Below are 17,054 nucleotides of genomic sequence, written 5' to 3' on the forward strand. Positions count from 1 at the left end.
AAACATCCCAATTGCCAAATGCTAATGTTGTGTCCATAGAGTCTGAAAATGCACATCTCATTAGGTTTCTGTTTTTCAGCTGGTAAAAGTTTATGAAGTCAGGATTTGTTTCACTTGGGGGATTTTACTTGTGTATTTTTAAAGATACATTTACCATTTCCCTCAGGTTGCTTATCTGTCCTTCATTATCATAGCAACAAAAGTTTTTCACTTTGTAGTCTTAACGCAGCTCAGAGCGATCTAGTCTGTTCTTCCAAAAACATGAAGAGGATACCTGCTGCATGTTTTTTCAAAAAATATTTTTTGTTCTTCATCTTTGAGAGATTATGTTTATCCAAAGAAAGTGTACAACCCAATATGAAGTTTGTTTTATGCTTTTTAAAAATTTTGACTTGGGGGCGCCTGGGTGGCTCAGTCGGTTGAGCGTCCGACTTCAGCTCAGGTCACAATCTCACGGTTCGTGAGTTCGAGCCCCGCGTCGGGCTCTGGGCTGATGGCTCAGAGCCTGGAGCCTGCTTCTGATTCTGTGTCTCCCTCTCTCTCTGCCCCTCCCCCATTCATGCTCTGTCTCTCTCTGTCTCAAAAATAAATAAACATTAAAAAAAAAATTTAAAAAAATTTTTGACTTGAACTTTGATGTTAAGCATCTTCAAGAGGTAGTTTTGTTGTTGTGATTGTTTTAATACTTAAGCAAATAAAAATGGCTGTTTACGACATGAACAATGGTATTTCTAAGAAAATATAAGCCTGAGCTTTGTTCTCCTTTTTGTAATACTGCCCTATCTTTTCTATCCACATGAAACATTCCTTAAATGAAAACGTTAAGAGGAGACTGAGACTCTCTTAGATTCTTCATTAGTTGGCTAGGTCTCCCATAGCAAGATGCTGTGAAAAAGCAACTTTCATGCAGTTATTTTTGTTCCAATATATACAGAAAAGTGACAATACTAAAAAGCTTAGGTTTGGATTTCATACCTTACAGTGGCTTTCAAGTACACTTTCTTCCGATTTGTATTGACAGCTCTCTTGTTGGTAGTATTCACCCATTTTAAAGAGAACACAGAAATCCAAAGTGAGTTGTCAGTCCAAGGTCATCTAGTTTGTAGAGTCACAAATTAAACCTGTAAGTTCTGATCACAAGTTCTTGTTAATAATTCCTTTTCACTTTCCATGATTAGATGCTGTGAAATGAGGAAAAGGGAAGCAAAAATGCTAAAGTAATTTAAATTATAAGATGTAGTGCACCCTATATTCAGTTGAAAGGCTTAAAAATTAAAAAAAATTTTTGAGAGAGATAGACAGAGCATGAGCGGGGGAGGGGCAGAGAGAGAGGGAGACACAGAATCCGAAGCAGGCTCCAGGCTCTGAGCTGTCAGCACAGAGCCCGATGCGGGGCTCGAACTCACAGACTGCGAGATCATGACCTGAGCCTAAGTCAGACGCTCAACCGACTGAGCCAGCCAGGTGCCCCTTAAAAATTTTTTTTAAATGTGTATAATCTATACATATTGCATATTATGTACATAATAGACATTGAATATTATATACATAATATTCATTTATAACATACTTTTAGTATATTATATACACTTTCAGTATATTATATGTAAGATATATGCGTATGTATATACACACCCTATACATATATGTTATATATAGGTTACCAAACTTTCCTATTTAAGGAGTTTTTTTGAACATGACAGGAAGATATAACCTAACAGAATCTTTCAAACCGGTCACCTTGGAAATGATAGACAAACTGAGATTATTGACTCAATAGTTAACCCTTTACTTTGTTCACAGTTGCAAACATTTTTTGAGACATTCCTGACAGCCAGTTCACCTCTTCAGGCTTTTGATAATATGAAGGAAGCAATTAGCAAACTCCTCCTAGCAGCTGAAGTATTCAGTGAAACATCTACTCTGGGACCAAAGGCCTTCAATAGGTAAAAACAAAATTTAACATTAAAAAAATTAAAAAACCCCAATCTAAAAATTATTAGTGAAAATATATCTTAATTATTACAAGTAGGTGCTATTTGGAAAATGTTATGTCAGTATATAAATATGGGCTTGCAAGCATCTTTCCATATTTGTAGATCCTACACTTCAAAGCATGTTACAGACTTGTTATTGTCTAGATAATAGTGACAAGAAATAAAGCACACATTATTTAAGTGGATTTTAATTGTATCTCCTTTAAGCTTAGGTATTTCTATCATATGCACTTTGCATTGACTAGGTGTAATTTTACTTATGGCCCTTATTAACAATAGTCAATAGCTACTATTTTCATGTTACAGCCTACTTCGACGTAATTTAATGCCCTTTTTCTAAAAAAAAAAGTTAAATTTACAATGTCAACAAAAAGGAGGTGGCTCAATTAAGCTTTATCATGCTTCCTATGTGAATAAGAATGCCCAGCGTGTAGGAGTAGGAGAGTTTCCTTCTCCATATTTGCATTTTCATGAAGTAAACTCATATGTTTAATGCATTATTAAACTCATTGTTTAATGCTTTATATTTGTATTTTCTGTAAGGAACAAAACAAATTCCAATTTAAAAATAGGTTGCATGTAATTCCATATTATCCAAGCCACTGCTCTCTTTAATTAATACATACCTTGAAATTTAACTGTAGTAACTGTTAATAATGCATCAAATGATAGAGCAAATGTAGCAAATAGAATATATTTTTATATTACCTTGTGTTTTTATTTCAGATGCAGATTATGTTTTCAACTTTTAACTTTTGATATCGGTTACTACAATTTCAGGTACCCTGTTGTGCTCCAGGTGCGTATGCCAAAGGCTTTCTGTGAGCTTCCCGCCTTATGCTGAATGATCTATGTGCGTGTGTGTGTGTGTATGTGTGTGCACGCGTTGTTTGCATTCATAATAACCAACCAATAAGTAGCAACTTATATTAAAGTCACTGCAGGCTTATATTTTACTGTAGTTCAGAAAATTAATTAATGTATGGAGAATCTATGATTTGAGGTCCAGTCCCTACTATGCCTCACTGTGGAACAGGCACAGATTTTTCTATGGTTCAGTCACTGTTTATGAAATAAAGTGGTAGACATTTGGGTAATAGAAAATAGCAGTTACCCAGCTTATTCCCTTATCTATCTATCTATCTATCTATCTATCTATCTATCTTATTCTTTACATATAGATATTTAGGTTTTTTTTTTTAATGTTTATTTTTGAGAAGGAGAGTGAGTGAGTGGGAGAGGGGCAGAGAAAGAAGCAGACAGAGAAGACTCTGTGTTGTCAATACAGAGCCCAGTGAAGGGCTCCAAGTCATGAACCCTGAGATCATAACCTGAGTGGAAGTCAGATGCTCAACGGACTGAGCCACCCAGGTGCCCCTAGGTATTTAGTTTTAAATTGGCCTATATTTTAATTAAAAAGCCATGGGAATTTTTCAAATACATGTTTTTTTTCCTAGTATAAAATATGTGTAAATTGAAGAGTGTTTTTTTATATACCCTGATTCTTTTGCTTCCTTTCAAATTAAATGAACTCATTCAGATCATCTCCTACATATTTCTCATCTAAAATATCCCTTTGTGGCAAGAAGATTTAAAAACATTGAATAAGTCTACAGAAAGCTTTATTTTGGGGTATGGAGTAGGAAGAAGGGAAGAGGAGCAAAATAAAATTATGAACAATCAGATTTCAGCTTCATATTGCATTGACTGCGTTTCAAACTATTGTACAAGGGGAGTGATTATATCATATGTGGCTCAGACATTTAGTTTAATAGCTCAAAGACTCATTCATAAAATTTTGAAACTTCATGAATCTACATTTTAAATTATTCATTATCTTGCACACATCTTAGTGTGTTCTTTAAAATTTATTGTTCAGAACTGTTACTTATTATCTTTCATGGACACGAATTCTAACAGTAAAGAGTTTCAAGATAAACTTAAGTGACTTTATAATCCATTAATTTTCTTATAAAAATTGTATCTTCAAAAGAACATTTCTTATATTTTATAAAACTGTTGGCCTCCAAAAAGGCCACTAGATGTCAGCTCTGATCTACAATCCAACAGGAATGAATCATGTCTTACAAGTGATTCCACTGCATTAATATAAAAGTCAATGAAAAATATTTGCCGTGCTTTTACTCTTTCACAGGTGCATGAGCATTTAAATTTTCAAGATGATGATAATACGGATTTTGAGGACCAAAACACAGAAGAATCCCTTTTACAAGATACTTTCAATTTTCTCTTCTCTAATGAATCTTCACTTCCCATGTTTTCTGAGATATTTCAGGGACTTTATATATCAGGTGTTTTTAAGGTAAGTGCATATTCTTGTAGTGACAAATATTTCTTTCAAGTCATTCTTTGGAAGGTGCCATTTTCTTTATTTTGCAGTTAGGCAAATTGATAATTCGTTTGAAACTAATTGGTATCCATTATATTACATCTGTTAATATTTTTCTGGCCTAAAGACTAATATTATTTTACGTCAACTAAGTATGAGTGACTGATTCTGGTGCAGTTATGGGTTAAAATAAGGCAATTCCTAATTCCTAAGGAATGTTTGTGGATATTATGAATAATACATATTCTATGTTATTTAGAATTCTTTAAGAGGAATAGGGAGAATAAGAGAACTTTTTGGAGCCGGTCTAGAATAGCAGTAAGTGCTCTAGATTGACACCAAGGCACTGGAGTTATAATACTCATTTTTAAAGAATTCACATCTGGTTAACATCTTTGCTTAGATTTCTGATGATTAGGATGTAGTGCTTCGTAGTAGCATTGGTTAATTTTTTAATGACATGTTAATACAACTTTTCTTGATGGATCAAAAAATCTGTACAGATTACTAAGTACAGCATTATTCTCTATACGTCTTTCTGTGTTAAAACCCGTATTCAGAGAACTTGGAAGAGTAGAACATGGAAGTTCTCACAAACAACGTTCTTGCTCTGTGGAGAGTTGTTTGTGAGAGACAGAACGTAACTTTATAGACTGTTGTTTCCCTGAGATTTTATTAATTCTCCTTCTAGTTCCCTATTTTCCTTCACTAGTGAGTAGATTGTCATTAAAACCATTAGAAGCACTTCACCCAGAGGGAATGGAAAATATTTGCAACTTCTCTGCTCTGGGATGCATCAGGAAAAAAATAGATGTGAGGGGAAAATGGGGCAGGGGGACCGTTTATCAGAATCCACAAACTCCAAAACTGTAATTTGGAAGAGATTCACATGTTCATTTGCTGCTCTGATCTCTGGTACTTTGAGGGCTGAAGAGGACTCTTCCTGCCTTCCCAAATTGTCACACACCGTCTACCCTATGGGGCTCATCTCCCCAGGCTTACTACCAAAGCACTATTGAGCAATTTCATTCAGCATCTCTTTGTCAAATATGAAATTTTCTTAGAGTCAGACACTGTTGTGACAAGCTGAAGCTACTATGTATTATTTAGCGTTAATTAGCTCAGCTGTTTGTAGAGTTCGAACTTTGGTGTATAAAGTGGGAAGCAATTGGGCTAAACATGGTTTGACTTGGTAACAATCGCTTAAGATTTGTTCCCCTCCCCCGTTATAGGGCGAAAACTATCAAAAGGAACCAAATCAATGCCTGTCTTTAGAGGAGATGCACTCAATTATGACCTTCATAAAGGAACTTGGGAGTTTGGGGCCATTCCAACTGGTAAAACAAAAGTGACATTTGATTTCTCATGATCACTGAGATTATAGTAGATCAGCCATAAGCTATTTGATTTTCACTTGATGAAGATATTTCGTTAAGAACTAGAAACCTTTGTAAGCTTCTTTCTTCTTTTCAGAGATCTAAATATTAAAATGAGCAGAATCCATTTTCTTTAGGACTTTGCAAATAATACATGGCTTATTCAAGCTAAAGGATATGGGATCAGTAGGGCTGCCAGTATATGGCAGTTCTTAAGGAAAAATGTCCACGTTTTTCTAGAGAAGTTTTGCTTTTAGCTTTGGGACATTTATGTTGGACAAAAATTTCTTTCTGCTCATTGTGCCCTTTTTGTTTGTGTAAAATCAAATATTACTGAATATAACCACATCTTAGAAAACTACCTAAATCTTAATTTGTTGCAACTCTATAGCAAACCTCAAAGAAAGAAAATGTAAACAGTTATGATAACCATTACTGGTTTCAGCCTAAAAAAGTCAATGACATTTTATTGTCTTTTCTGTGTATTTCTTTGGGTTCTGTTAATGTATTGGTCAATATCAAGATAATTTAGTACATATACATGTGCATGTTCAGTACTTGCTTTTTCTCTAGTTCTGTCACTTGTCTAGATAGACTACAATGGATTTTATATTTTTCTACCTAAGGTTTGTTTATACAAAACATCTTTTTAAAACAGCATTTTTAAAAGTCCACTGAGTTTGTAATTAATCTGTATGGATCGACATTTATTTTTTACTTAAAAAAACATGTATTCACATTATATTTATCTGAGTTATAACTAATTTACTAAGTTATTTAGTGAATGTTTGGCACTTGTTTTTATAATTTAGACTCATTTTATTTTATTTTTTCCAAACTTTTCTTTAAATTCTAGTTTAGTTAACATACAGTGCAATATTAGTTTCAGGAGTAGAACTTAATGATTCATCACTTACATATAACAATCATTGCTCATCAAAATAGACTCATATTTTAGAGGATTCAAGGTAAGCTTTTGCCCCAAAGATAATTTAATTGGTAGATTATTTTAATTAATTTAAACATACCCATATTACATTTGTGACCGTTGGATCAAAACTCTACAAATATAAAGAAAGAGGTCTCATTCTTCAGGAATTCATAATTTAAGATATTGTGAATGTAGTGAACATCACTCGGCACAGACTACAGAATTATTTCGCAGGAGAAAGAGCAAATCCTAATTTCCTGACTCTCGGTGTCAAAAGAGGATGACTAGATTTTTTTTTTGTAGGATTAACATCTCTCACGCTGACAAAGTTCATTTGTAATCCAAAGCAATTTCTCCTCATTCTTCCTACTGCCTGACTCAGTCTGTCATTCACCTGTTCTCAGATATCTTTAGGAAGGAGACGTCCATTTCCATTCAATGAAAAGAGAAAGAAAACTCATCCTATTTAGAAATATGATCAACAAAATTTGTTCCTTATAAAAAGTGACATTTACCTTGACAACTGCACAGAAAATTATATTATGATACTGACCAATGGATTTTAAATAAATATCTGATTTTTAAAAACAGCTGAATAAAATACAAAGACTTTTCTAGTAATAACACCTTTTAAATTAGTTTCCATAACTTATTCAGGTATTCTCATTTTGACTGTTTCTTTTCAGCTCTTCCCATCTACTGCTCCTGGGATTCAGTCTTTGATGCGTGAATTTTATGATATGGCAAATCCTATAGGACAACCTGGTTCAGTCCTGACTCAGTACTGGTCTCTTTTAAATGTATTTGAACAATTTCGGCTCCTGAATAAAAACGCACAGCTACACCCACTGGAATGGTAAGATAGCCACAAATGTGAATTGTGCAATCCAAAAATTCTCTAAAGATTGATTTCAAAAGATTTTGCCTGCATTAAAGAAAGCAACAAAAAGAAATGTGTCCAAAAATTTGTGCTCTGGAAAATAAGCTTCTGTAAAGCATTGAAACCCTAACAATTCTAGTGGTCTTCAAACACTGTAATAAGAACACGTCCAACAGTTTTTCAAACCAACAGGACTTGACTCTAAAGAGTAATGTTTAAAATTAAAACCTTCAAATTTGTTTCATTCTGTGATATATATCCTTGAATTACAGGCGTATCAGACAGAAAGACTTGGGTGACTTTTTTCTTTTCTTTTCTTTTCTTTTTTTTTTAATATCGGCGTGGAGCCCAAGATGGTATGAACATTTATTTAAAGAGTTTTTGAGGCATGGCTTTAAAGTGGGCAGAATGTATCCAAATTTATAAATATGTCTGTCCCTGCCGGAGGAATAGAACTTTTCTTTTTTTTTAGAAGGTCGAATCTCGGGAAGCCTGGGTGCCTCCGTTGGTTGAGTATCCGACGTCGGCTCAGGTCACATACTCACACGCCCACGTCAGGCTCTGTGCTGACAGTGCAGAGCCTGGAGCTTGCTTTAGTTCTGTGTCTCCCTTTCTCTCTGCGCCTCCACTGCTCTCTCTCTCTCTCTCTCAAAAATAAATAACCATTAAAAAATTAAAGAAAAAAAAGAAGGCAGAATCTCAGAGGGAAACATTTGGCCTCCCCTTCCACTTTCATTCCAATGAAAGGTAGTAATGAGCAGATGGAAGAAAGGATAGGCCAGGTGAACACATTAACATCTCCTGTAATTGTAGAAAATGGACAGTGCCTAACACACTGGCTAAGTCTGCTTTTCTTTTATAGGATGGAATTCAGGGACTATTTGACTTTTCTACTGCCAGGAAAACAGAAGCAAACCTAAAACCTCCTAGGGAGACGAAAGACGAAGTGGCCAGGCTATAACCATTTATGTCTCTTGCAGTTACCCTCAGGAAGGAATGGCTTTGGTTCTCCTGAGTGCTGCTTCCTTTCCCTCTACCTCAGGAGATAATGAAAGCAGATCCACAATAATTTTTTCTTAATTAAAAAATGTAAATACTCATATATTTGATGAATTCTTAGCACATTACTCAGGATCAGAACTCACTTTAATTGTCATAACGTTAGGAAGTTGGCCTTGTTCCCTAAATGCCCGAAGTAGTAAGCCAAACAGAAAGTTTATTTGTTTGTTTGAAAAGTAGGTTTTAAATAATAGAGCTCAGTGCCTGTTTCTCTGTTCTTTGCACTCACTCAAGGAATCCGAGTCTGTCTCATTCATCATTATCAGTTGGGAGGAGCAAACTTGATTTAGCTACTGTTTTTAACTTTCACTAAATTCCCTTGAGATATGCAAGCATTGGAAAGTTTGTTTCTCAGCAAGTTTTTCTCAAGAGTCACATGTAGTGTAAGGTTAAGTAAGGGGCTTATCTTAAATTTAACTGTAACCCTAACCCTAACCCTAACCCTAACCCTAACTGATTCCCTTTAAATAAAGGAATGTATTAGTGGTCAGTGTTGAAAGTGATCAGTGTAGAAAGAGTCAGGACTTTTTTGAATCAGACAGACATGGATTCAAATATCCCAACCCTAGAGTTTATTAATTATAGCAGCTAAAGTTTTGACCCCTCTGAGACTCAATCTCCACATCTATAAAATATGGGTTATACTACCTACCACATATTATTTTACAAGAATTGAATAAGATAATTTCCACATACCACATGGTGTCTGGTATGCTGCAGGGCAAGTAGGTAATAAATATTAATATTGACTTTTCATGTTTCTCTGCTATCCAAAGGTCACTTTAGGATCTACAGTGGAGGAAATATTTTTCTTTCTTTTATAGGAAAAGTAAGACAAGTTCAAAAGATTTTTATCTAACTTAACACAGAAAATTAAACTTCAGATCTTTATCAAAAAGCAATTAGGTAAATCACCTCAGAACATTTCAAGAAATAAAACTCAATTCTAATTGTCTTCAAATTTCCCTGGGAGCGTATGTATATTTAATTATCATCCATGCTGTATTACAAGGAGGATGCATATTATACATATTTTCCAGACGAGGAAACCAGGATGAAAAGGTGGATCGTTTGCTCAAGCCACACAGGTAAGAGAAATAGAGGAGAGCTTAGGACCCTGGCCTCATGTCCACGGTCCAGTCTTTATTCCAGTTCATCCTGCAGAAGGGAGGTCAGGTGTAGTCATTTGTCATTGTCTGTATCTTCACAATAGTCACCTCCAGCTTTTTCTACTTCTAGCCAATTTTACATACCTATGCTACCTGTAGGGATTAATGACTTCATGATTCCTTTTTTTAAAGATTATTTATTATTTTGAAAGAGAGAGAGAGAACAGAGAGCACATACACATGCGCCAGCAGGGGAGGGGCAGAGAGGGGAAGAGAGAGAATCCCAAGCAGGCTCCATGCTATCAGTGCAGGGCTGGTGTGGGGCTTGATCTCACAAACCATGAGATTATGACCTGAGCCAAAATCAAGAGTCGGATGCTTGAGCGACTAAGCCACCCAGGCACCCCTCACGCTTCCTTTCAAATAAAGATCATTTGCTTGGACCAACAAGGTGAGAAGAGATAAAGTCAGAAAAGCAAGAGTTAGAAAAAGTGATAATTATTTATGTGTGCGCCCTGAGGCTTAGAATCCAGAGGTCCCAACAGAATTAGTGTAAATCTGAACAAAATGAAAATGTTGCTTACTATCAATATTTGTGTACTATCTGTTAATTCTCACTTTACTAGAAATACAGTTGCTTTGCTCTCATCATACGCTTTCCGTGAAAAATCCACATTTTTAAAGCAAATAATTTATTCACAAAATTGCATAAGGAATCACTGCAGGATGCTTTAACATACAAAGCATCTCATCCCGTTAAGATACTAATTCAGTGTACGTGCATTTCAGGGTTGTATCTTTTATGAGCTTCACTTTGAGTTTTTGCTTCTATGAATTCAGAGCTATTTTTTTTTAATTTGGCCTGGCACTCAGTCAACCTTCAACTAAACATATCTAACCCCATGCTTGCTTTGTGTTTCTTCATTCCTTGGGAGGAAGGAAATATTTTAAAGTAAGTCCTAGACATTATTATTTTTCAACCCTAATTACTTCACTGTATGTATCAAGGAAAAAAAAACACCTTTACAAAGTAAACTGAAATAAAATTATCACACCTTCCAACATTTGCAATACTTTTAATTCCCTGATTCTTCGTAATTTGCTGATGTTTGTATTTTGAAGGAACTGAATATGCCTTATTCATCTCTTCCCTACCACAGTGCCCAGCACAATATCTGGGACAATAAATATTTATAAAATGTAATTTAACACAGGGCATTTGATTTCATTCTCATCCCTGTGAAGTAAGGCCAGGGCTGTTATCTCTGTTCTGCTGCAGGAGAAGTGGAGAATCACAGCTCAGCCCGGGAAAGTAGTCTCCATCATCAGGACCAGCAATTTTTCTGCTGAAGTTTTGATTATTTGGTACCAAACTTGAGGATTTAGAGGGGTATCTGGCTAGGCATCTAGTTATACAACAGAAAACTGAGGCAAACACACTAGATAGAACTAACCCTTACTGTTAAGCGTAGTTACTGTTTAAGGATAGAAGATGCAGGAAGACATAGGTCATTTTCTGCATAGTACGCTTCTGTTTCTTAGGTTATATGCATGTTCTCCTGAGTCTATGTCTCAGGGCTCCAAGCTTCTCACTTCAGGACTGTGTAATTTTTTTCCAAACAAATTCCAGTAAGAATGTGTGTTCCCAAATTCACTTCTGTTGGACCCAGGCTATCAGAGATCGCTCACTTTTGGACTGAAGAGTGACTTTTTGCCCTGGTTTTCTTCAAATGTACTTCTGCTGATTGGAGATGATGAGATTTCCACCCACCTCACTTGAGGCGAGATTGCCAGCTTTGAGGAGTGAAATCCAGAAAGTGTTTCTTTGTGTTCATCAAAATATCTGTGCCCACACAGGACAAAAAAAAAAAAAAAATAGTGTGTTCAATGTAATTTCCATGAATTGTGTTCATTTCATTGATCTAGATTTGTTTGGCATTGCATTTGCAGGGCTTCTTTCACAGAGGATGAGAACATTGAAAAACTACAAGTGCCATTTGATGCAATTGAAAATAAAAAAGGTAAAAAGATATGGTCTCGCTGATTCCAACATGAAAATAAGTGTTGCGTGGCTCAAAAAATACATAAGAAAGTGTTTCGCTTCATTAGCAATAAAAAATGGAAGTTAAACTAGGAAATACAATTTTCCTTCAAATTTGAAACAGTTTTGCCTCTTAAAGATAATAGAGCTGGGGAAAGTGTAGGGAAGTAAGCATTCTCATGCTACGTGTGCTAGTTAAACTGAGCAACCTCCCTTAAGGACCATAACAACATATAAGAAAATCCTTAGAAGTTATTCTTGCATCACAGAAATTTCACTCCTAGATATTCAATTTAAGCAAATAATTAAGAATGTACACAGAAGTTTAGTTACCTGAGTTATTAATAAATAAAAAAATAAGAAACTGCTATTTTCTACAGTTACTTCTAAAATTACTTATAATACAATTACTTCTACTGTAATAATACTGGATTGGATAAATAAATTTATAGATTTCCAACAAAATATGATAAAGCCATTCCAATATTGCAGAAGAGTTATTTATGACATGAAAGATGTTTATGGTATATCATTAAATGAAAGAATTGGCTACAAGCAACTTGGGCCTCAGGGAAAACTAATGGTGATTGTAATTTTCTCTCCTGGACTTATCTTTATGTTTTAATTTTTTCCTTCTAAAGAACATCTGAGCTTTTTGTCATACAAAAAGAAAATGTTTCTAACTTTAAGAATAAAAGATGAAAAGAAGTACTACGTGTCTACAATTTTTTAGAAATCAAAATTTTCCTAGTACAAATCAAGGTTTAATACAATACAGTGGTTCTCAACATGTGTGGCCCCTAGACCAGAAGAAACCTCAACATCACCTGGGAAATTTAGATGATTCATATCTGCTGAATCAGAATCCTGCTTTTCTGGGTATGAGACCCAGCACTCTGTATTTTTCTTAAGTGTTTATTTATTTTGAGTGTTATTTTATTTTTTGAGGGAGAGGGAATCCAAGCCGAGGGGAGGGACAGAACGGGAGGAGGACAGAGGATCAAAAGCAGGTTCCGTGCTGACAGCAGAGAGCAGGTTCTGTGCTGACAGCAGAGAGCCTGATGTGGGGCTCTAACTTGCAAACCGCGAAATCATGCCTGAGTTCAGGTGCTTAACCCATAGAGCCACCCAGGCACCCCCGGCACTCTGTATTTTAAGAAACCCTTCAGTTGATTCTGAGGCATGCTAAAGTTTGAGAAAGACTTATTCAATAGAATGAAGTGGTAAGCCCAGTGAAGAACTGATTATAAACTGCTGCTCTGACTCTTTCTGGTTCCCACCATTTTTTCTCTTTAAATGAATAATTTAAGTATCCTGAGTACGTTTATTCATTCCTTTGTTCCACCAGTATTTACTAAGGAGTTTTTTATAGAGATGTTTGGTTCGATTCAGAAACTTAAAAGTAAATGTCAGTGGAATCAACTGGATAGAATTTCTGTAATTCTAATGATTTGGGATATTAAAGTCATAAAATCATAGAACTAGAAGGAATCTCAGTAGATCACCTTCAGGCAATGGAGACATTTAGACCATTCATTTTTCTCCCCTAATATTTTCCTATTTGGAAAACTCATTCTTCTGAGATTTGAACCGAGTAACTCCTTTTATTTTACATAGCTTTCAGTTTAACTAAGAAGTGCTTTCTGATGTAATAAGTTAAGTAATAAAATATGTGTTTTATTAAGTTGTGCTGTTTGAGATTAATGAATATGTATTCTTTTTGTTTTGATTAATAGTTTTCATTTTAAATTAACTTTTCTTTTTTTAGCTTCTGTTCCACGAATTATGAGTGAAACCAAAGAAGTTCATTGTAGTAATGGTGAGTTCCAATTAAAGTCTTTCAGTGGCATAACCAATAGTGAGGCACAGCCCTGCATTGAAGAAATCGTCATTTTCTCATAGTTGGACACTTATAGACTACAATATTAATATTGCAGTAAAATAAATAAATAAATAAATAAATAAATAAATAAATAAATATTAAGTACATTTTTAGAAGTTTCTGAATAAGTTGTTATCTGTCACTTTTGCATAAGAAGAGCATTTTTATATCTCTGTTTTTGAACATGAAATATTATGCTCATGTGTTTGTTTAAGGACAGTGACTTTCAAACTCATTTTGAGGAGTCCTTAGGGTATTAAGGCTTTGCCTTGGAGACTGTTCAAGTGCAAACACTTAAGCTTATCTGCTTTATACATTGATTTTTAGGGCTCTCACCACCTCACAGGGATTCCTTTTATGTCAGATTATTGACATAATGGATAATACTTGAGTTGAATTTTCTTTATTAGAATTGAGAATTTTTAAGCTGCTTTTTAAATTATTTTCTTAAAATTCATGATTTTTTTTAAACCAAAGTATAATCAAGAAAAATAGTATATATATTATAGTACTACATTTCAAGTGTTATATAGATTTTAGGATGTAAAAATAACTTTGTTCACTCTGGTCAGCATTATTCCAGTGACCTTGCCAATATATCTAGAGAATATATAGAGAGAAATATAGAAAGAGAGAATATACAGAGAATAGGATATATATAGAATAGAATATATATAGAGAGAATGAATCTAATTGATCTTTCCAGGATCACAGGACTGTTAAATACCTGAGCGGGATCAAATCTGGGTCTTCCAATTCTTTGTTTAAAGCTCATGAGTTATCTTAATACTTTATAATAATATGATAGAATAATAAGAGTTTACTTAGCAGGTTTGCTTTTTGAATATATATATTGCTATTTGAATATTTTGAATATATATATTGCTATTTGAATATTGCTAAAACGTGCACTTAGAAAATTTAGCCTTTCACAAATAAAAAATCTATTCCAGGAAAACATAAAATCTGGAAAAAAATAAAATTTATAGATTAAAGTTTAATTTATTATAAATAAAAGTCTTCCAGTTTAATAAAATCTAATTTGTATCTTCTATAATACAATTTAATTCATTATGTTTTAACACTATCATTAAAATTGGGGTAGACTGAGAGGTTATATAATAGTATGGCATAATAGAATCAACAAATACATTCAATTAAAAAAGCAACATTTTAAATAAAGTTTTGCTGATCAGGAAAAAAGAACAGATATCACTTATGCCCTTCCCTCCCTGCACTTGCCATCCAATCTCTTCTAGAAAAATACATGCAACTCTTGGGAGACTGGTGCCTAGCTATAGTGGGTAAAGTACTAGGGAGAAAACCAGGAGCAAGATTAGAATGCACATTTGGGGGTGGCTGGGTGGCTCAGTAGGTTAAGCTTCCGGCTTCAGCTCACGTTATGATCTCATGGTTCACGAGTTCGAGCCCCTCATCGGGCTCTCTGTTGTCAGCATGGAGCCATCCTCGAATCCTCTGTCCCTGCAACCCCCTCTCTGCCCCTCTCCCACTTGCTCTCCCTCTCTTTCGCTCTCTCTCGAAAATGAATAAACATTAAAAAATTAGGAATGCATATTTGTCAAGTGCTAGGTTCTGGGGTAGATGCCGCATCAGGAAAGCCACTTCACCTCTTTGGTATTCTATTTTATAATTTATAAAATGAAACAACTGTATGGGGATAATCTCTTTTTTTTTTTTTTTCCAGTTCCCAAGTAACATGTTCTGGAGGAGGTGAACGTGTTAGATAAGCTCTTTAGCTTAGTTCATGTTTTTATGTTGATAAAAACTAGTCCTACCTGGGTCCGCATAATTAATCTTCCCACTTTTATGGTATAATTTAAGGTTTAAAAAATAACTTGATGATGCCTCAGAACAGGTGGGATTATCCTTCAGAGTCTAGGCTGTTCTCGTGTTTAATATGAGTTATGATTATCCCTCAAGAGGGCAATAAAACTCTGTGGTTAAAAGGATTCATTAAAAACAACCAGAACTTCAAACAGCTTTCCCAAATATGCTTGCCAAAGAGGCTAAGCAGCCTGCTACCGCCATAGCTGGCACTGGGTTCTCCGTGGATCTAGGTGAGCTGGCCTGAGGCGTGCTGGCCCCGGGCTGGGAAGGATGCCAGTGAAACTCCAGGTGTATCAGCAGCACTGATGATTCAGGTGAAGATCATGTCTAGATAAATCAGCCTTTAAGCAGGGGTTTAGAATGGAGCACTTCAGCCGGAGGTGGAGAGATTCTGATGAAACCAAAAACAAGCACTTGCTAGAATCCTGCTTAAGAGAATTCCTTACACATTTGGTCTCATGTAGGGCCGAGTTGCGGTGTTATAATGGGCAAGCCCCACTGGAAACTTTCACTGTTAAGTGAAAGTGTGAACTGCAGGGAAATCAACTCTCAGTGACTGATTTATAAAAATATATCATCTGAAGTTAAAGTACGTCCTCTGTGGTTACTGTTTTGAAAAAATAAAGCTTCTACTTGGTTATTCATTTAGCTGGTTTTGAATATAAAAGAGTAATGCCAGTGTTTATGTATTCCCTTTCTACTTAGGAAATGGTCCTCCCAAAAGCACATTTTATATCTCTGGACTCCAGCCTGCTTAAAGTGTTATGTTAGGTTCACAGTCTCCATTTGAGTCAGATCTCACGACCAACAATAGCCTGTTTTTTACTGTGCTTATCTCAGTGCCTTGAACACAGAATGTGCTGGGGGGGTGGGGATCTTTGAAAAAAAAAAAGAATGCATTATTAATAAGGGGTTGAATTCAAATAAAAACGTATGGTCCTTTTTAGGATGAGGTCTAATAATATAATCTTGCCCTCATTCTTTCATTGGTTTCTCTTTTGTTATAGAAATTTCAAAAGTTGACATGATCATCAAAATTATAGATGCAATCCACCTACGTTTTTCAGCCAGATCAAATATTTGGTAACAAGTAAAATCAATAAAGTTGGTAGTTTCCCCAATTATTTAACCAAATTGACTAGTCATTTATTTTTTATTAAGACTTTTCCCTACAATGAAATTACAATGTGTCTATTGTATTATTATTTATGCCTAATTTGTACCTGAGGAGTTTTTTTCTTTCAAAATCTGGGAAAACTATACAATGTGGGTCAGAAGTACGTAGGGTTTTTTTTTTTTCAATTTCATTTTTCGTTTTCATTCTCATTAGTGCCTGATGGAAGTTGTACTGAGATACAGGCCTCAGAACTGGAGTCCAGACACCCAGAAGGTTGGTGGTTTCCACTGCCACAGATTTGGTGGTACATCCCCGTGTCTGCCAAAGAAATATAAAAAATTCGGCATCGTTAAGTCACAAAGTGCAGGATATAACAGGGATGTAATGAGAGAGGAAGACAAGGAAGAGATTGTGAAATGCCTTGTCTGCTTTATTAGGAGCTTGGACTAAATTTTGGAGATAAT

At 35.1% G+C, this 17,054-nt stretch overlaps 1 protein-coding gene across 4 annotated transcripts in view; it reads left to right on the plus strand.

Moving 5' to 3' along the window:
- The window catches only part of CPED1 (cadherin like and PC-esterase domain containing 1), a 268,756-nt gene that overhangs the window by 122,301 nt on the left and 129,401 nt on the right, over positions 1-17,054 (plus strand). For 3 of the 4 annotated variants that reach the window (XM_015540679.2, XM_042970757.1, XM_042970765.1), the window contains 8 exons: positions 1,804-1,946; positions 2,724-2,796; positions 4,153-4,320; positions 5,580-5,684; positions 7,341-7,510; positions 11,653-11,723; positions 13,512-13,562; positions 16,804-16,863. In XM_015540679.2, the coding sequence (XP_015396165.2) occupies positions 1,804-1,946; positions 2,724-2,796; positions 4,153-4,320; positions 5,580-5,684; positions 7,341-7,510; positions 11,653-11,723; positions 13,512-13,562; positions 16,804-16,863 (841 nt within the window). The remainder of the gene's footprint in view (positions 1-1,803; positions 1,947-2,723; positions 2,797-4,152; positions 4,321-5,579; positions 5,685-7,340; positions 7,511-11,652; positions 11,724-13,511; positions 13,563-16,803; positions 16,864-17,054) is intronic. The other variant, XM_007089175.3, reaches the window with a different exon arrangement.

The sequence above is a fragment of the Panthera tigris genome, chromosome A2 (genome assembly GCF_018350195.1).
Source record: "Panthera tigris isolate Pti1 chromosome A2, P.tigris_Pti1_mat1.1, whole genome shotgun sequence".
In the NCBI taxonomy this organism is placed as follows: Eukaryota; Metazoa; Chordata; class Mammalia; order Carnivora; family Felidae; genus Panthera; species Panthera tigris.